The sequence below is a fragment of the Sinocyclocheilus rhinocerous genome, unplaced genomic scaffold (assembly GCF_001515625.1).
Source record: "Sinocyclocheilus rhinocerous isolate Xijiao unplaced genomic scaffold, SAMN03320098_v1.1 scaffold591, whole genome shotgun sequence".
NCBI lineage: Eukaryota > Metazoa > Chordata > Actinopteri > Cypriniformes > Cyprinidae > Sinocyclocheilus > Sinocyclocheilus rhinocerous.
Window position 1 is genome coordinate 2492660 of NW_015641476.1, and position 20586 is coordinate 2513245.

At 37.4% G+C, this 20586-nt stretch overlaps 2 protein-coding genes across 2 annotated transcripts; both read right to left on the reverse strand.

The window, feature by feature from the left end:
* Positions 1-1515: 1515 nt before the first annotated feature.
* Positions 1516-10423, reverse strand: LOC107755103 (DIS3-like exonuclease 1). Its single transcript, XM_016571776.1, has 17 exons — positions 10131-10423; positions 9386-9539; positions 9094-9222; positions 7940-8075; positions 7589-7756; positions 7420-7498; positions 7117-7296; positions 6586-6755; positions 6003-6164; positions 5597-5847; positions 4785-4877; positions 4145-4669; positions 3489-3643; positions 3122-3300; positions 2862-3007; positions 2092-2263; positions 1516-1959 (listed from the first exon to the last, which is right to left on the reverse strand). Exons 1-17 carry the CDS (start codon positions 10273-10275, stop codon positions 1615-1617), a joined length of 3189 nt encoding a protein of 1062 aa, XP_016427262.1. The 5' UTR covers positions 10276-10423; the 3' UTR covers positions 1516-1614.
* Positions 10424-10949: 526 nt separating this feature from the next.
* LOC107755104 (mucin-15-like) lies at positions 10950-19492 on the reverse strand. Its single transcript, XM_016571777.1, has 4 exons — positions 19469-19492; positions 13040-13853; positions 11317-11496; positions 10950-11172 (listed from the first exon to the last, which is right to left on the reverse strand). The coding sequence occupies exons 2-4, from the start codon at positions 13836-13838 to the stop codon at positions 11051-11053; spliced, it is 1101 nt and encodes a 366-aa protein (XP_016427263.1). The 5' UTR covers positions 13839-13853; positions 19469-19492; the 3' UTR covers positions 10950-11050.
* Positions 19493-20586: the final 1094 nt, after the last annotated feature.

The window sequence follows — 20586 nt, forward strand, 5'->3', positions numbered from 1 at the left end:
CTCAGTCAAGAGAATCAGGCCACTTTCGAACAGAGCACCTCAGCACAAACGCCACTCAAACAAAAGTCAGCTGCTCTTCAGAATTCCCCTTTATATGATAATGAGTGTGCTAGTCTGTTTCCAAATGGCATAGTTGATGATGATGATAGCAATTGAACCAATCCTCCCCTTTTGTAGCAAGAGAACTATGAATAAATTAAGAGTCTGTTTGGGAAGGGCAACTACAATCAGTCGGGCTTTTTCACATTTAACCTTATAAAATCTTCCGTCATATGCCATATATCTTTTGCAGCTCATTGGCATGTTTTGCAATGCCAACCTTGGGCTTGATCACCACTAATGATCTTATAAACACAATCTAATTCAGCGTGCTTGCATTTTGTCATATCTTTTATCCTCTGTGAGGATTTTGAAATATATTTGCTCATATTCAAAACATTTCCCATCATTTTATTCTCAGGTTCACAGTAAGCTTAGTGTGAACCTGAGAATAAAATCACTTTCTTATTATTGGCTAGTTTATTATAATGTCCTAATGTAAGCACACAATACTACAGGACAAAGAGAGCTTTTGAGGTTGACCCATTCCTTTTTTATTTTTTTTGAAAATGTCAGTTTGTCATCACCTTCTAATGTTACTGTCAGTTACGTTTATCCCTGTTCTCTTATTTCAGTGTCAATTTTTCTGAATAAAAATGTATAAAACCCTTTATGTGATGTAATTTGTGTAGATCTGTATTTTATAGTACATAGTACACAACTTTTACAATCTGAACAGATTTTAAAACACTAGGCATCATATACTAATCAACTAAGGATCACACACTGCCATACTTTAAAGTCATTCGGAACACAAAATAAATATGCACCTTGTTGCTAGGAGACACATGGCAAATGAAACGTTACAATTATTTTTGTTTTTTTTAGCTCAAGACTGATTCTGTGCAACTAGTTAATTTTAAATTGGGGCAAAAGTTGTGTAGTGTGTATTCCAGCCTTTAGTGGAGATTAAGTGTCTTGCACATTGATTCAGTAGCATCATAGAAGAAAAAGAAATGTGGATCATAAAAACATTACATATAAAAATACATTATTTCTAAAAAATATTAATAAAAGCAGTAACAATGCAAACATTTTGGAAATCTATAATCATGCTTCAAATATTTGTTACATGCTGGTTTTTCTTAAAAAATATTTTTTTCATTTAATTTAATTTGACTCATTGCTATTAAAACTTTGACACAGGAAGATTATGTCTAGTGTATTTGCAGTCCAAAAGCTGGCCTTCAAATATAAAGCCATTGGCTTCACAGGAAACCAAGGTGAAGAATCTGATCAGTTTACTGGTTTCTCAGCAAAAGAGCCCATTTAACCACAAAAACAGGCCCAAATCATGTTATCTGTGATAATAATAATAATAATAATAGCATCTGGAGAACCTTTTCCCCTAGTGAAATCATGTATTGGACAAAGCAAAGGAGCCAGTGTTCATAAATCCTGAGTAAGTATAACTCATTTTTGTTCACATCTGGACACTTTAATGAAAGTCCATGGCAAATATTACAAAACCATCCCTAAAGCTTTCTAGTCAATTGTAAAAACAGCAGTAAAGAGCTAAGAAGATGCAGTGCAAGTCTGTTCCTCTGTATTTCTGATTTGACAGACGGACAGATCCAGTAGGGCAAGTTCACTGATCTCCTGTAACAGGACATAGAGGTTTGGTGTTCTGCTCTGTCTGAACTGCTTCTCCTCCCTGCTCAGTTTGGACTTCCTCCCCCTCTCTTCCTCTGCCTGGAGCGAGGCCTCTTCTGCCCAGCGCACCACTTCCTGAACCAGCTCAGACCGACCGCGACCAGCTGGCTGTGACTCGGGTTGCACAGCACAATGGGGCTTGTTGCTGATAAGCTCCAGACACAAGCTGTCGGCATGGCAACGAGACGGTTCTACAGAGATACGAACCTGCAAAGGAAGACGGGCATGAAAGGAAGGAGGAAAACATGTCAGAGGATGTAACAGACACATATCTATGATGGTCCAAATAAAGGTGCCACAAACAATGTGATTTTTGCTGTTTGCTGAGAATGTACTTACTGTAACGTGGTCAAAGAGGTCAAATATATGAGTTCCAGTGCTGGTACAGGTGCTGATCCTGTCAGGGTATCTCTGCAATATCCCAGCCTTCCACTCACACCTTCCATCTCCATCGACACTGACCACCTGACCCTCTCGATTCTTAAGATACACAGCTCCCTTCAAACCATACCTGTGTGAATAGATAAGTGTTACAGCAGCTTGAAATCAAACATCATGTCCACATTATATGCAGGAGCTATTTTTGGTGTACAGTTCATTCAAAAGTTTGGGGTCAGTAAGATTTTTTTGTTTGAAAGAAAGTAATCGTTTTTTAATTCCCTTTTTTATTCAGCATTAACTTAATCTTTTAACTTACAAAACATTGTGCTTTCGATTTCAAATAAATGTTCTTTTTAACTTTCTATTCATCAAAGACAGACAGCACAATTGTTTTCAACACTGGTAATAATAAGAAATGCTTCTTTAGAACCAAATTAGCATATTAGAATGATTTCTGAAGGATCATGTGACACTGAAGACTGGAGTAATGACTGCTGAAAATGCAACTTTCCACAGAAATGCATTACATTTTAAAATGTATTAAAATAGAAAACATTATTTTAAATGTATACCTCACAATATTACTGTTTTAATGTATTTTTGATCAAATAAAAGCAGCCTTGGTGAACATAAGAGTGTGCATAGTAGTGTACACTTTTCTTAATTTTTTGTGTTTAACATTTTCTTTGGTCCAAACACTAAGTAATATTCCATAAGCAGGTCATTACTGTGGTACGAAGGCCAGAAAACCATTAGTTCGGACAGCATAGATCACAGCATCAGCCACACAGCGCTCATCTGTGTGTGAGTCTTTGTCTCGGAAGTAGAGGCACTGGAAAAGCTCCGTGGACTGCTTCTGTGCATGCTGTGCTGCCTGTCACACAAACAGAGAGTGCAGGAAGTGTTGGGGTAATTTCCCAGACAATCATGTTACTGCAGGTTTACTACAATGAAATATTTGATACAAAAGCTAATGGCCCCCACTTACTCTGTTTTTATTGTTGATATGTTGAGCTAGTTCCTCAAGTTCTTTGTTACTGGCGAAGGGTTTGCTTAGTGATCCTTTCTCCTCCAGCTGAATAGCAGCCATGAGCAGCCGGTGAACTAATACATCAGCATAGCGTCTGATTGGAGAGGTAAAGTGAGTGTATCGATCCAGAGCAAGACCTGAAAATGACATAAACAGCAAAACCCGATTCATGCTTTCATCTTTTTCTTAGTTCTAGCGAGCAGATTGATCAAAATGCCACTATGTCTATGGAGGTTTTAAGTCATGGTAGAATGTTTATTCATACTATACTGTAATAATGAGATTACAAATTATCTGTAATGATGACAGAATGAAAGGCATGTACCATAGTGATAATACTGTTCTTCTGGGCAGGCTCCTGTAGAGAAGTAAAGGGCATTAGACATTGCCTGGGTGGCCATCATTCTCATTAACTTGTTCACCAGGGGGTCCTGAGGATCCACAGCTTGTTCCAGAGAATCAGCAAGAGCTCTGTTTGACCTAGATGAAGCAATGCAGACACACGTAAATATAAATGCATGCATGCAATCTATCTCCGAACATACTGATTATATTATGATTCGATTACATTTACCATGTTTTTTTTTTCTATCTTTATTTAGATATACAATACTGTTCAAATGTACTTTTATTCAGCAAGAATGAATTCAACTAATCAAAACTAAGAGTGAATGCATTTAAAATGTTACTATATATTTCGTTTTCAAATAAATGCTATTCTTTTGAACCTTATGTTCATCAAAGAATCCTGAAAAAAATGTTTTCACAAAAATATTAAGCAGCACAACTGTTTTCAACACTGATAATAATAATAATAATAATAAGAAGAAGAAGAAGAAAATTTTGTACATTTTGAACACAAAGTTACGGACTGCAGCTTTAACAATATTACTGTTTGTACTCTATTTTTGATCAAATAATACAGCCTTGGTGACTTATTTCAAGAACATGTTACCCAAACTTTTGTAAATTATTGTTTACCTAGTATCAATACTGAAGCCACGGGCCTTGGCAGAGCCGATGAGGTGATTGAAGAACTCCTGTTTGGGTGGTGGGTGATGACGCAGAAGAGCTTGGTGTGGAAAGTTCTCCTGTATCTTGCGTGCCACCCAGTGGTTGGCATAGATCATACACTCTGCCACAGTCTCATGAACTTCCAGAGGCTGTTTGGGCACAAGGGCTGTAATGTTCTTCTCCTCATCCAGCTGAGCCCTCACCTCCACCCCCTCCAACTCCAGAGCACCACCCTTATCTCTCTGTGCACGGAGATGTCTGGCCACCCTCGTCAGGGTCTCTAGGGCCTGCAAGAGTTCAGCCTGTTTCTGGTCCCGCTGAGAACCCTTGAGCTGGCTTAGCTCAGGTACCTCAATCTCCTCGCCATTCAGCAGACTCTGGGCCAGCTCATAGTGAAGCTGATAGGAGGAGCGGATTAGAGTGCGACCGTACCAAACCGTACACACATCCAGAGTCTCAGCATCCAGCTCCCACAGCACACTCATGGCATATCTGCAAGATATTACAGAGCGATTCCCTGTTATTTTCTATCGAAGTCAGATTCCAGCAGCATATTAGGTCACTTTTTAAGTCTCAAAAAGCAAGGAAAGGTTTGTGTGTTACTCACCGGTCCACTCCTCCAAGGAGGGAGCACAGATCAGCACTCAGCACTGCTGGCAGCATGTCGTACCTGCGGTCAGCCAGGTAGCAACTGGTTGCCCTGGGTTTAGAAAAGAGAGATGCAACTTATTTATTAATGTATGCACAAATCCACATTCATCACAGAAATGTGATAATAAACATACACTAGCGTTCAATCGTTTGGGGTCAGTAAACTTTTATTAAGCAAGGACACATTAAACTGATCAAAAGTGATAGTAGAAACATTTACAATGTTACAAAAGATTCATATTTCAAATAAATGTTGTTCTTTTGAACTTTCTATTCACCAAAGTGTCCTAAAAAAGTATCATGATTTCCACAAAGATATCAAGCAGCCTAACTGCTTTCAAAATTGATAAGAAGAAATGAGAAACGTTTCTTAAGCTCCAATTCAGCATTTTAGGATGATTTCTGAATGATCATGTGGCACTGAAAACTGGAGTAATGGAGTAAAAATAAATGACATTGTAAAATAACTGTTTTGTATTTTAATACATTTGAAATTGTAATATCATTTCACGATATGTCTTTCCTGTACTACTGATCAAATAAACAGTCTTGGTGAGCATAAGAGACTCAAAAACATTTTAAAAAATCTTTCAAAACCCCTCAAATTTTGAACTTTAGTGTATGAACCATCATTATTCTTCATTATTAAGTGTACCATCAAAATAGGAGATTAACCAATTAAATAAACATATCATAATAAATACGCTAAACAATAATATACTCTATTAATCCACCACTATATTTTGAATAACCGGCAAATTTCCATACCTTGACCGTGCCTCTAGATCTGTAAGAGAGCCCTCCCTGACAAAGTAAGTGACATCGGCAATGTGGACACCCAGCTCTAACCGTTTCCCCCCAGGCAGAGTCCGCACAGACAAGGTATCATCCACATCCTCACAGCCCTTGGGATCGATACTGAAAACCAGGTGTGTCTCTCTCAGGTCCCGCCGAGAGGATATCTCACTGGTGTCCATCTGCCATGGGTTCTCCTCTGTGTTAACTGGCATCTCTCGCAACTAAAGAAACATTCAAAAACACTGATTTTTATAGTAATACACCTTGTACCTTTTTGAAGACTTCACTTTTGGGGATTCACTCTTCTCATAAGGCAAAATCACAATTTAAACATTTGAATTGACTCGAATCAGATGCAGACACTATATGACCCCACCTGTGCCTCTGAGAATGTTGGAACATGGATGCAGTTCTCAACCAGGATGGTCTGAATCTCAGTCTCCAGCTCGCCAGCTTTCCCCAGCACCCTCACACAGTGGCCAGTGGGGTAAACAGAAGTACTTTCCCACGAATCCAGACGCACAATCACTCTTTGATTCTGCACAGAGAAGTATGCCATGTAAGATTTCATATATTCATATTTAATATATTTTAAAATTAACTTTATCATATAATATGATAATATAATAACCATTAACAACAGTTGTGCTGCATTTTGTGGAAAACATGACGCACTTTTTCAGGATTCACTGATGAATAAAAAGTTCAAAAGAAATGCATTTATTTAAAAAATATTTTGTAATATTATAAATATCTTCACTGTCTCTTTTGATCAATTTAGCGCATGATTGCTGAATAAAAGTAATTATTTGTAGTTCTTCAGCCAGTCTACTGAAGGTTTGAGTACTTACAAAGGGTGTCAACAATAATGTAAACATTACACTTGCTGCAAAAAAAGATCTGCTCATCTAGACTATTGGAAACCATAATGCATTTAAAATGCTGGATTATATCTCCACCTGCAGAGCCTCAGCCTGCTGTGTGCTGATACGGATTTTAGGGATGCGGTAGTCCCATGGAATAACCAGAATCTTTTGTGAATTTCGACTCTGTGACTGCACCGCCTCAAGAGGAGGAAAAGTCGCAACGTAGTCTCTCCAGTTCCTCTGCAGAATACCCACCACCCTGCCTACAGGAAAGAGAGGAGAGAGTCAAAAAAACAACCGCAACTTATACAGCCATCTACAGTTAGGTTCAAAAACCTGCTCCCACACTGAAACTTTGGAAATGTTGTCATTCGAAACCAAACTTTTTCAATAAAATTTTCACTCAAACACAAAATATCATTTGTAATAATAAAAAAATAATATATATATATATATATACAGAAAAACACTAAATAAAAGCATTTTCAACCGTGGTTCTCAGACTTTTGGACACCAGTGTATGTGTAAATCCATTTATCTGTCTGCATCCTGTGTATCAGTCAATCTTCACGTTGTGTTCAGAATGTTCTAGACCAATTGTAATCATCATGTACCCATGATTACCTGAGGGCATAGGCTGACTCTGTGTGTCCTCCAGTGGCTGCTCCTCCCCCTGACCCTCTGTTAGTGCCATAGTCCTGCCTTTCCACTCATTACGGGGCAACAGATCTATGACAACCACGTCTCCATGCACCGCCCGGTTACGATGCTTTGCTCCATTGATCAGCACATCACTATTTAGCTCTAAAACGCATGATCACACAGGCAGTATCAAAGGTAAAAGACCAGAACACCATCAGTATCAATAAGAGCTTTAGTAATCAGAAAAATAATTTGAACGACTGATACAAGTATGTTGGTAACAACCTGTATTTTTGCTGACTGAACCCTCGTAACGGACAAAGGCTTCAAGCTGTGCTCGATGTTTGTTCACACTGAGGATGCCCTTTAAGGGAAAGGAGTGGGTTGGAATGTAGTCTCCATAAGCCATTACCGAGAAAGAGATCTAGTTTAAACAGGAGTGTGGGGCACTTACCTGGATGTGCCTGCCAGATTTTATACCAGCCTCCAGCACCTCTGCAGGCAGGTGCTCAGTGTACACTTTCTCCACTCCTTCACTCTCTCGCTCTTGAAGGGTCTGAGCAATGGAGTTGTACAGATCATAGGCGGCCTGCAGGTCTGGCCAGAAGCTTAACAGGTACTCCTACAATACAGTTCACTGGTGTTACCAAGGGACAAGTATGTTGGTCTCAACAACATACTAAACCAAGCTGTTAAATTTTTTTTTAAGTTAAACATTTGTATGGATAACGTCTAATCTGAATCCAAAAAGATATTGATAATTCAACACTACAGATTTCATAGGAAATAAAATAAAAGAATATACCTTAGTTGAGATGACATACACTCCACTGTTTAAGGCACTAAATTCTGAAATAGCATCACTATCTTCTGTAATCATGACCACTGGCTGGAGTCCAGCTAGATGATTATAGTACCAAACTGCTGCATTATACACATTTCTGTAACAGAATCAACATCATGTTCACACATTAAAATGACTTTCCCGTGAGTTATCTTTTTTTTCCTTCAGCTCAGGTCTCGCTTCTAATACTATGAAGTGTCTATGTGATCACTGAAGCAACTCTCTCACTTCTCAATAAGGTTTACTTGCTTTAAAAAAAATATTGTTCACTAAAAAGTCAGAGTGCATGACATTCTTTTCACTTCAGAGGTTGATTCAAAATGAATATTCTATTAGACTATAGCCAGGGTTTTCAAAGTGTGGGGCACACCAGAGCATGTCAAGGAAGCCGTGCAGAGTGGTAAAAAAAATAAATACAAATAATTAATAGTTTCAATCAAAACATTATCGGAAAATAAAAAATAATACATAAAAAAACTAAAAGAAGCAGTTTTTTGGACAAGGGACATAGTTATGTTTCCCACAGTGTCAGCACCACAAGCATGCTCAGGTTCGGGGAGGTTGGAGGCTTGCCTGGCCACTTCAGTCCCTGTGCACCCCCACCAGGGCCATCGCTAGAGGGGAGAAAGGTGGTTACAATAATCATCATGGTGTTTTATAATGGATGTTGGCCGAAGAAGCGAGTATGTGAGGGTTTAATGATTCTGATTTAGTGCTCTTTTGGCATCTCCCTGTGGCCCTGTTTGGTATCGCAGCTTCATTTGCAATAATTTGTATTAAAGGGGTCATATGATGCGATTTGAGGTTTTCCTTTCTCTTTGGAGTGTTACAAGCTGATGTATTTTTAAACAAATGTATTTTTTTCCTTGCATGGTTTTTGTTGTTGCACTTTTTACATATATTGCAACTTAAGTTATGAAAATTAAAAAGTATTTTTATACTATTGAAAATAAGTAAAAATTAGGGGGGTGGAGAGGCACCATTGTGTATGTTGTGTTAAAAGGGAGGCCCAATGTCTGTGAAAACCCCTGCTCTATAGTCTATTAATACTCTCACTACTCTTTTCTCAAAGTAAACAATGCATAAAAGAAAGTGTAATACTGGACAGTCAGGACCTTGTATGCCATTTGTCCTGAGACTCGCCCTTGTCTCTGGGGCAGTAGCAGTATTGCTGAAACTCATTGGCAAACAGCACACAATCATGGCGAGGGTCCTTCAGTAAAGCGCGCAGTCTGTTATATTGCCTGTGCAAGACGAAACAAAATGCAACTATGAAAGCAACCTGTAGAACTAACCCTTCCAATTTCCTGAAGGAATTTTCCTATTTTATTCACACACAATACTAGGAGTAAGTGGCTTAATTAATAAGTAAATCTGATGTCAAAAAAAGATATTTGAGGGGTTTACCGGCGTCCACGGGTGTGCTGAACAGTCTGGTAGGCTGTCTGGGTCAGAACAATCCCCTGCAGCTCCCTGAACTCCAGTATCTCCAGGAAATCCCGAACCACTCCGACATCGGGAACCACATAGTGTGTCACATCACCAGACAGCACCTTCCCGTCTATTGGAGCACAAACGGTCAATGCAAACCATTATTATCTTATTAGCTAAACTGGGAACACAATAAGAGAATACCTCAAACAGTATTTGCAGGATGAACTACCAAACTACCAAGATTTACTGACGGATGTTTTAATGACAATAAATACTTTTGTTTGGTACTTCATCCTGCAATTAATGCTTCCATGTTTGAGGTATTCTCTAAGGTAAATTACTGGTCATTACCTAATTAGTAGGGTGAATAAAGGGTTAAGTAGGACAACCTGTAAACTTAGATTTGTTCCATTACTAAACATCTACATTAAGTTCAACCTAAACTAGTATGAGATGATCCATTCAGAGGGCGTTATACCACATCAAGTCACCAATAATTATGAAACACTCTAATAAGCCAAATACAAAGATTTCTGAGTCGATCCAAGTTAACAATTCGTAAAGCTATAGCTCAGTACAGAATGTGAAGACCACTGAATTTAAGATTAACTACTGTTAGCTATCTAGTTCTGTTGGTATGCTGATCCATTCTCTATAATGATAATAAACCACATATTTCATGGTGTTTTGATGTTTGGCTGGCCCATGTTCTCCTTACCGTTATGACAGTCCGCTTGACAGAGGGAGCTTCCACACGGAACCTGTTCCCTCACATAGTGCTCCCGAACCACACGGACCTTTCTACCCTTTGAGCTGTTCAAATGTAAAACTTTCTCAGTTTTAATCATGACCGGACCTTCCATAATAAACTACTATTAATTAGATAGCCAGGTTCCTCCATTCTTCTTTGCCATGTTTATCAAAATGTGTTTTTATGTTCGGAAGGAATCTGCGCCATCTACAGGACTGGAGGACGCAAGCAAGATCACACTGCTTCAAGTATTCTTAATAATACCTTGATTATACAATAATCAGACACGGAGACAAGCCTTATTTTATCCTTTTGTTATTTATAATAATCTGAGAACCTACTGCCACGTTTATTCTCTATTTAGTTTAAAGCTTTTGAAAACTAAAAAAATCTTAACATATTATAGGCTCAGAAGAAAGGTATTAGGCCTGTGTCTGAAAATTCAACGAGGCAAAACGCCAATAGATGTTCTCCCAGTTCAGTGACATAATCTTGATCTTCTAGAACAAAACTGTTGTGCATAGTGAAGCTGTGTCATAATGCTGATCAATTCCACCATTTTGCATATACGGGTTTTGACATGATACAGTAATTGTCATGTAAACAATCTTGTTGAACAATTAGATAGAAGCAGACATACAATCCAACACTTTGCAGTTCAAACAAAAAGTGCCCAGTATAGAAATATTCTTCTTTCAGATAGTCTAAAACATTCAAACAAAAGACACTACTAAACATTAAAAAAAAATGTTTTGATTGTTCATTTATGCAAAATTGCCTTATGATTGATTTGGCAAAAATTACAATAATTTCTTAATTACATCCTTTTGTCTTCACATGGGTGCTGCAACATTAAAAAAAATGTCTTTGGCATCACAGATTTGTTCTCATTTTGAATGTCCCTGTGGAAAGTTGGTCATCTGGATGTTGTCCCCTTGTAGTCCTGGATTGTAGTAACCAAATCCATCAAACTTCAGGTCGAGTGGCTCACTGTTGTCCAGTCGGAGAACTTTGAAAAGATGAGACAAAACAATGTGAATCAGAGTATCACAGTGAAAACATGATTCTGTGATATATTCATATGCCCTCACATGTATTCAATTGGATCTTGGTTCAAAGTGATGCAAATAATGACAGGTTAGTTTTATTTTACCTGGATCAGGTGACATCTCTTCCACCAGTTTTCTGTGTGAGAAGTCTTTTTTGTTTCTTCGATTCAGGATGATAAATGCTCCCAAAGCCAGGGCCCCCACCATAATCCCAATGACTAGGACAACAGTCCATGCCTGCCCTTTCTTGCTTTCGGTAACATCTGAAACATCTGAAGATAAACCTGTAAAGACATATTTCATGTTTATTGTAACAACGAAGCAACACTTGACCAAATTAGCAATTAAAAACTTAATTTTGGGTTGTGTAATATTGTGGTTGCCTTTAACATGGAGTTACTTGCTTAAAAATAGTCATGAATCAAATCAGACCAACACCATCAGAGGTCTTTTTCAATTATTAAAGAACTTTTTTAAAGCCGGTCATTTTCCTCCAATTTATTAGTATACTTCAAAACCATAAAATATAAATATATAAAAAATAATTCTGAATATGCAAATATGACCTCTTCTTTTTAGTTCATAATGCTGTTTGGACACAGATCGATTAGAGTTACATTCACTAAAAAGATCATGGAATTTGTTCTCCAGCAATGTCAGGTGTTCTGTGCCACATTGGTCCACCCCTGACCTTGAAAGGAGCCCCTCCCAATATCTGCAGGGTGAACACCACTCTTATTGTGAGGGAAGGTGAAGTGTCAGTAACTAGACACTCTGGCCCAGAGCAGAGGACAAACAAAGCCTGAAATCCAACCCAGCGTCGAGGAACAGCAGCAAATATGTATTTTATGACTGAATCGAGAAGCCAAGAATGAGGGTTAGCTTGAGGGATGAAATAAAAAGATTTGCGTGATCTTTGTGCTATGGAAATGGGGAGTGAAATAATGCTTATAAAAGGTCAAAACACCATCAGTGTCACAGATTTCGAGCGGTGTTCTGTGTCACATTGGTCCACCCCTGACCTTGAAAGGAGCCCCTCCCAATATCTGCAGGGTGAACACCACTCTTATTGTGAGGGAAGGTGAGGTGTCAGTAACTAGACACTCTGGCCCAGAGCAGAGGACAAACAAAGCCTGAAATCCAACCCAGCGTCGAGGAACAGCAGCAAATATGTATTTTATGACTGAATCGAGAAGCCAAGAATGAGGGTTAGCTTGAGGGATGAAATAAAAAGATTTGCGTGATCTTTGTGCTATGGAAATGGGGAGTGAAATAATGCTTATAAAAGGTCAAAACACCATCAGTGTCACAGATTTCGAGCGAGCATTCAATTTCAGCTAAATATTTTTGGATTATAATTTTATCATGTCCACTGTTCAAAAGTTTGGGGTCTGCAAGATTTTTTATGTTTTTGAAAGAAATCTTATACTCACCAAGGCTGCATTTATTTAAACAACGATACAGTAAGAAATATTAGTATTGTGAAATATTTTTACAATTAACTGTTTTCTATTTTAATATATTTGAAAATGATGGCAAAGCTGAATTTTCAGCATCATTACGCCAGTCTTCAGTGTCACATGATCCTTCAGAAATCATTCTAATATGCTGATTTGGTGCTCAAGAAACATTTTTTTATAATTATCAAAGATGAAAACAGTTGTGCTGCTTAAAAAAATGTACTGACCTTAAACTTTTAAACAGTAGGGTACTTGAATAATTAATATCTAATGACAAAACTCCTCAGCCATCCAATTAAATTTAGTCTTTGTTATAAACACACTTATTATTAATAACACTTGACTGACGCCGGTTTGTGATTCGAACCTCTTTCAGAATTCCCTCTGGTGTCAGTAGGTTTGGTCTGGTTTGTATCCTCACTGTCTGGGGCAGGAGTCATGACGTCCTTAGAGACGGTCGGTGGAATTACTGCCGTTGTAGTTCTGTGTACTGGTGGTTCAGTTGGACTCACTGTAGTTTTGTTCTGGACGCTTTCATCTTTTGTTGTGGTGGTCGGACTCTTAGTAGTGCTGTTGGTGGGTACATCATCTGAGGGCAAATATCCAGAACCCGATTCATCATGGCTGCTCTCTGTTGTGGTAGTCTCAGGTTGTGGACTGGTATATGTGTCAATAAGAGTAGATTCATTTGTGTGTTCTGGCTCTGGTGTGGAGGTATTTGTGTCCTGTGTCAGTGTTTCATTGGATTCTGCTGATGTATCTGAGAGCTCAGAACTTGAATTAAGTGCAATCATAGGAGGTGGTGTTGTTGTAGCAATGGGACCCTCAGAACTAGCTTCCTCTGTGTCAGCAACAGACTGCTCAGGCATCAGATCCAACTTTGTGGAATTCTGCTCTCCTCCTTCACTATAATTAAATGTGCCAAATGGTTGTCCTTCATTTTCTGTACCGCTCTCTGGGTTGGCTTGTGCGTCTACATTGCTTTGTATGTCTGCCTTACTTTCTCCTGTTGGTTTAGCAGTTATTTCCTCACTATGTGGTTGTTTTCCTTTGTCGCCTGTAGTCTCATTATTTCTTTCCCAATCCTCAGGTATCTGGGTGGACGCTTGTTGGAACGTCTGAAGTATCAAGAAGAGTGCAAGTGTGATGCCCAGAGGCAGTTTCATGTTTGGTTCCTCTACCTGCCAAAATAAGACATGTTACCTGTGTGTGGAGTGTGCATATCACAGCAAACCTAAACAATGCCAACAAGCAAAAAAAAAATTCCACTATTTTAAATGTAACATAAGTTCTATTACATACGTAGACATCATTGTTATAAATGCTGGCATCAATCAAAAGATAAATTAATCAACATTTGTGTGAAGCAAAACCTATGATGTCTCTCTCTACAAAATGAAAGTGTTCTTCAGTCTTTATTTCTCAGAAACCTCTGTTTAGCAGCCCTTTGTTCCACTCCCATGAGTCCTTTTCACTGAAGTGAATCTAAGCCCTCTTGATGCAACTGTAATGTACACCATTCAACCATGTCACTACATTGCAATAGCAGGAGGTGAGCATACAATATTCTGTATTCTGTGTATGGTATACAATGTACACACCCAAACTATATTTAGATGCACGCTTTGAGTGAAATGATGACAAAACAGAACACAAAGAACAAAGCAACGTTCATACAAATACTTGTATTAATACTTAAATAAAATTATGATTTGATGAGACATAGATGTGGCATGATGATGTCAGAAATTGGCATCTACAGTATATTTTATTTTGATGTTGCACAGATGCACCCACACTTAACATGACTAACTGAGTAACTATTTCCATTGGATCGCCACTTCACAGTTATTCCTGTTTGGCCAGTTTATCTGCTATCTAATATTGACGGCCACCAACAAAACTACAGTTAAACAGTAATAATGTTACAGAAATGAAAGTGTTTGAAGGAGTAAAAAGTACTTGGGCTCCACATTAATGTCCTGTTTTTGTATTTAGTTTATAGAACATTTAATCTGGCATGTCATAACTGAATCAGATGCTGATTTCTAGTGGTGTAGTTATTTTTATTATTTACAAATATTTATCATAATTTTACCAATAATTATTATAACATTATGTTGTTCTTTATTTTACGGTCAATTTATAAATTATATATTTGTCAGTTATTATTATTATTATTATAGTTTATGTCTGCTGGCATAATTCTGAGGCAACATGAAGTCAATATGAAAATTCACCAATTTGGGGGGGGGGGAGTTAAAGTACATGTCTGTTAAATTATAAATGTAAAATAACACCATTTTAGACAATTCTCTCTCCCTCCTTACAGCATCTTGGAGGAAAATATTCTATTAATAATCTTAGAATGTGCCAGAACAGGTTTCCAAGTACTAAGTATGTGGCATCTCTTATGTTGAAGTGTAATACAGCAGTCATATGAAGTCAATAACGCAATGTACTGAGAAGAACTGTGTGTGGTTAGGCTATAATAAAATATATATTCCAAAGGTTTGTTTAAAGAATATATTTTTGCTTCATTGTTTATTAGACAGAAGTTCATCAGTGTATCCGGAAAATCTCTTGCTACCATGTATAATTTTACCAAGAATTTTCAGGTATTAAACTTCTAATAGGTATGTGACACCGTTTGTCAAACATCCTAAAGGTCATTTATTTTTCGTAATCATAATGACTTCCTACAGTGGATCAAAATATCAACAGCATTCATACTGCACTGATATCTAATACCTATTCTCCATTTTACACCAAACTAGGCCAGATGAATTTTAAAGCAGTACAACATTCCTCAATAGGCTTCTATGTATTAAAAATATAAACTGAGTATATATTTAAGTTATATAAACCTACCTGAGTGCTGCCGGTAGGACTCGGGTGAGATGATCGAGGTAGGTTGAAGTAAAATCGTTTGAGAGTTCAGAGAGTGTGCATCCAGAGACAAGAGGCAAGGGGAGGGATCTGTCTCGCTCGTGGCGACCCGGGAACTGGCCTTTCCTGAATTTGCACCTGTAAACCACACCTCTGCTTCAAACCTCCTGGATGCAAACAAGCAAATAAAGCACTGATGTGCGTCAGCTGTAAAAAGGACTGAAATTCAACGTCAATCTCCATTCATACATTAGTCATACACACCTCATCAGTGTACACAGGTTTATCCTGGAGGTGAACAACTAAAATTCCCTGAAGGGAGGAGCACCTAACACACTGGGCCTCCGAGCATTCCTCCTAGTGCCCTGTGTCCATGGCAACGCACAGGTTGCTCAGATCTGCTTTCCTCCACCCCATATCTTTTTAACATTAGCCAGTAACAAAAGACACATGCTATTTTTAAATGACCAATGACCATGTGGGTCATAAGGCTGTCTTTTGTCATAGTGTGGTCATAGGTTGCATTTTAACAGTGTCATACTGGGATGGTGAAACATTTATGCCTCTTTATGAGGGATAGTTGGGATGTTTCCAATGGTTAATCATGGGCCTGAATTTAAATTAGCTGTGAACAACACAAAAGTGGGCACACTGGCCAGATGACTTGCTCTTCTCACAATGGCCCAGCAGAGGGCAAAGTGTATTATAACTTTTTTCTGATCTGTAGGGAGCAGTTATATGATTGTTCTGACATTAAAAGTAACACATATTTCAGTTGCTACTTATTTTTGTAGTAGTTTACTGCTACACTTATCAGGCCAGCAAAATCACAGGTACAGCATATTAAAGATACTACCAAAGGTAGATTCTCCCCCAGATTTATTCTCTGTTCCAAAATTTTAACATACTGAGTATCAACAATAGTGCTGGCCTGCTGTTAGGATGGTAATGTTATGCATAATATGCCTTTTTTTCCAGAAACTGTGTTTATGAAATTATAGATACATTACAGCTGTATAATTTGATGCTTGTTGAAAATTATTTTTGTAAAGAAAAAAAAGTTTTGTAAATTTTATTTAGTAAAAAAGAATAGGAAATGTGTAAAGACAATATAACATCCATAAAAAATATATATATATTTATAGAATATAGAATACATTTCTAAAACGTCAGAAGGTATAAGAAATCCGTGTCAGAAGGTAAGAAATTGTTGAATAAAGTCATTATTTTTGTTTTCTTTGCGCACAAAAACTATTCTAGTAGCTTCATAACATTACGGTTGAACCAATGATGGACTATTTTCACGATGTCCTTACTACCTTTCAGGGCCTTAAATGTGTCAGTTGCATTGTTGTCTATGCAGGGTCAGAAAGCTCTCGGATTTCATCAAAAATATCTTAATTTGTGTTCTGAAGATGAACAAAGGTCTTGCGTGTTTGGAACGACATGAGGGTGAGTAATTAATGATAGAATTTTCATTTCACCCTTTTTTTGGGTGAACTATAAGCTCTGACATTTGTAATGCAGTTTGCTTATAAGTGTGATATAACCCTTGTTAAAAAGAACAACTTTTAAATTCTGTTTTAAGCTGGCTGAATCATGGTTTAAACTTGCCTCCAAGCCAGGCCAAGCTTGGCCTGCTGAAATGGCCATAAGCCCTTCCAAAATCACACACATCACCCCGACCAGGCTGAGAGACGAGCTAAAACTACCAAACCAGCTTTTTTTTTTTTTTTTTAGCAGTTGAGTAAATAAAAACATTTTTGCCCACTTTTAAATGCTTATTAGTAACTATCCCTTTGTAAGAAACTACAGACTGTCCTGACCCAGATTTCACTTCACAAAAGATGTTCAATCATGCTCATTTCCCAAAATGGCTTAATTATTATAGAGAAGAAGAAAGTCAACAGTTATATTGTTTCAGCACCATTTGTGATGATCACATCCTCAGCAAATGACTCTGAGAACCAACTCAGACAATGGGCTGTCTCAACTTCAACCACAGCTGTTACGACAGGAGCAACTTCATTTACATTACGGGTAGTAAACTGTAACTGTATAAAAGGTTGGAGTTTTGGACGTTCGGGGTTCATTCCAACTCCATTGAACCCAAGGTACTACATATACATTGTCACTGCTTTGCTGCAATTAACATCTTCATTGAGATCTTCAACGTCCTCATCATTTTTCTTTATTCAAAATAAGAAATAAATCAGTGGAAATGATGTTGAATGTTTAAAGGAATAGTACAACAAAAATGAATACTTGCTGAAAATGTACCTTCACATCATTCAAGATGTAGATTTTTTTTTTTTTTAATCGAAAAGAAAAGTCCCTAGAATGTAAAAGTAAAATTGCAGCTATTATATTTAACATAATTATCACACAATTAGAAATATGGTTAAAGTTATTAATAAACTGCTACGGGTAATAACCATGACAAAAGGAGAAGCCCTGGCAGTGTTTTTCAATGTGGGCTGTTTTCAATTGGAATTTTTCTTTTAGAAGGAACAACCAACATCACATTTACTTTATTGGATTTCTTGAACCTTAAAATTAGGCAACTTCTGTCCAATTTATATGGGCACTGGAAAACTTTGTTTGCAGAAGGTTCCTGATCAAATGAATAAAATGAAATTGAGCCATAAACTGCCCCAGGAGAACAAAAGCCTGGTACCCACAGGCCAGACTATTAAACTACAGGGCTTCACATCAAATTTATGGAAAGCTGAATAAAACTGAATAAAATATGAAGTGATCATTGGCATGTATGACAGCATACTAGAAGACAAGGTCAAATACTCAATCAAGGAAAGTTTTATACCAGCGAAAACATATGTTTGTTTGTTTGTTTTAACAATTAATTTGGGGCCTGCTGCAATTTAAGACCTCATGGGGGAGCTGTTAACTGCATTTGACTAGGGGACCCTAATGAATGGTGAGGTAATAGACTTGTGCAGTGACAGTGTCAAATGTGAATGATTACAATACTAGATGAAATCTGATTAGCAGCTGGACACTAACAGAGCATGAACATCATGTCCTCTAGTGATGATTTATTACACAGGGAGAAGCAAGCCAAAAAATTTTGATCACAACAAAGCCAGTTCATTCCCTTAAGGTTTATAATGGTTCAGCAGAAGTTTTCATCCAACATTTTATGGTATTCATGTAAGCCAAAAGAAAATGTTTTAAATGAGGCTTTTAGATAAAGCAATCTTTTTAAGCATCAGAGGAATGTTTTGTTCTATTATGTTATGAGTTGACTGGTCTCTGCATGGTATATCTTTCAGTTTTCTAAATTGAGGGCCAGCATCTGTTTTAATATATTTCTGGCTTTAGATAAGCGTGTATGTTGATGTTATAGTGACCCAACCAAACATTCTCATTAATTTGTAACATTCTTTCTGTGACAAGTCTATATCAATTAATAAAATTACATTTTAATAGTTTTAGCTTTAGTTAACAATAACAACGCTGGTTTAGGAGAGGGTGAGGGGATTAATTAGCTCACCCAAAAATATAAATTATTGACTCACTTTCATGTGACCCTCATCCCAAACCCTTATGACCTTTTTCTGCTATCCAACACAACAGGAGATAAGTTCTGAGACTTTGTTTAACCAATCACGTCCATTATGATAGCACAGCTTGATATTTCAAACAACATCAAAATTTCAAGAGAGATGGTGCCTTTATACAACTGGTCAATAAACAAGATGGTAATACTGAGTAACTTAGCTTTTAGACACAACGTTGCCAGTTATTTTGTCTGTTTTTGCTCCGACAATGAAAACAGTTCCAGTCCAGATAAAGCCGCGTCTCCGAGCAACAGTTTCCTTCCTAAATGCATCCATGTGAAACAGATTTTGAACAAATCTGTTTACTGAATTATTTAATGACTCACTCGTGTCGCTAAATCATTTCTGAATGAATCCATGTTGTTGAACAAATCGGTTTAGTGAATGATCCACTCATGAACTTATCGCCACCTACTGGCGTAACGATATGATGTTTAATGACTCCTTTTGTGTTTGTCATATAATTTTTTGAAAGACTTCAATATTATTAGAATGATATTATGACAGAATTGTTATTTTTTTGAGGCGAATCTCTTTAATATGTAAATGTATTACATAAATGTATATAAATGTAATTTGAGGTAAGCTCAAACCATGAGCATATCACAAAATTAAAAAGATTGGTAATTCTCCATCTGAATGAAATTACTTGAACCTGTTTTCAATATGTGTGACTACATAGGCCTACGTTTGTGGAGAGTTTAAAAAGCTACAAAATGACTACAATATTTATAGGGTTGTGACATTTTCAATAAGCCCAGTTAACCTGCAAAGTCTCAAACGGAACAAAATACACTTTCTGTTTCCCATGATTAAAGGCAAACAGAATTACAATGATATGTAAGGTATATTACAGCTGGAATCTTCCTGTCCAACCAGCAGAATCCAAACTCCATGACCACAGACCTTTCCTTTTCTCCTCCCCTCTCTCTCCTACAGATTTTTTCACCCCAATTTTTTCAAACTTTTCAGCAGCTGCTTTTCCGTTTATCTCACTATTACATAAACCCTGGAAAAATGTGGGAGTGGAGCTTAACTTGCCAGTCAAAGACCATCTTAGATGCAGGATTACAATGATTAATATCCTCAGCAAAAGTATATGGTTCACAGTAAGAGGCTTTCTCTTCCAGTAGACATTTTGTGCACCAAAGAACATTACAGATGTTTAGAGATCAGATCATTTTTGTGACATTAATGCTTGTGCATTTGGTCTAAGGAACTATTGAAGGTTATTTTTCACAGTCAAACTGAATAGATAAAGTACTGATTTGACCTACATAACATAACCACCAGGTACAAACAATTCAACAACAACTTTTGATTTGCAGTTCTGGCAGCGATATTGACCTTAGGAATGGTGAACACATGGAGATGGTTTCAGAAAAGACTTTCCTAGAACAAAACAAATTGTGCAAACACTTAAGGTCATCTGGTGAGTGACTCA

Bases quoted from the DNA above. Each gene is read 5' to 3' on its own strand.
- LOC107755103 (XM_016571776.1), bottom strand. From the start codon at position 10,275: ATGGAAGGTCCGGTCATGATTAAAACTGAGAAAGTTTTACATTTGAAC. The intron at 8,076-9,093 runs GTCCTGACTGTC...ATTCTGTTACAG, and splicing joins CAGGACAAATGGCATACAAG to AAATGTGTATAATGCAGCAG. The intron at 6,756-7,116 runs GTAATCATGGGT...TCTTTCCTGTAG, and splicing joins GAGTCAGCCTATGCCCTCAG to GCAGGGTGGTGGGTATTCTG.
- LOC107755104 (XM_016571777.1), bottom strand. From the start codon at position 13,838: ATGAAACTGCCTCTGGGCATCACACTTGCACTCTTCTTGATACTTCAG. The intron at 11,497-13,039 runs GTTCGAATCACA...ATGTCTTTACAG, and splicing joins CAGAGGGAATTCTGAAAGAG to GTTTATCTTCAGATGTTTCA. The intron at 11,173-11,316 runs GTAAAATAAAAC...ATCTTTTCAAAG, and splicing joins AGAGATGTCACCTGATCCAG to TTCTCCGACTGGACAACAGT.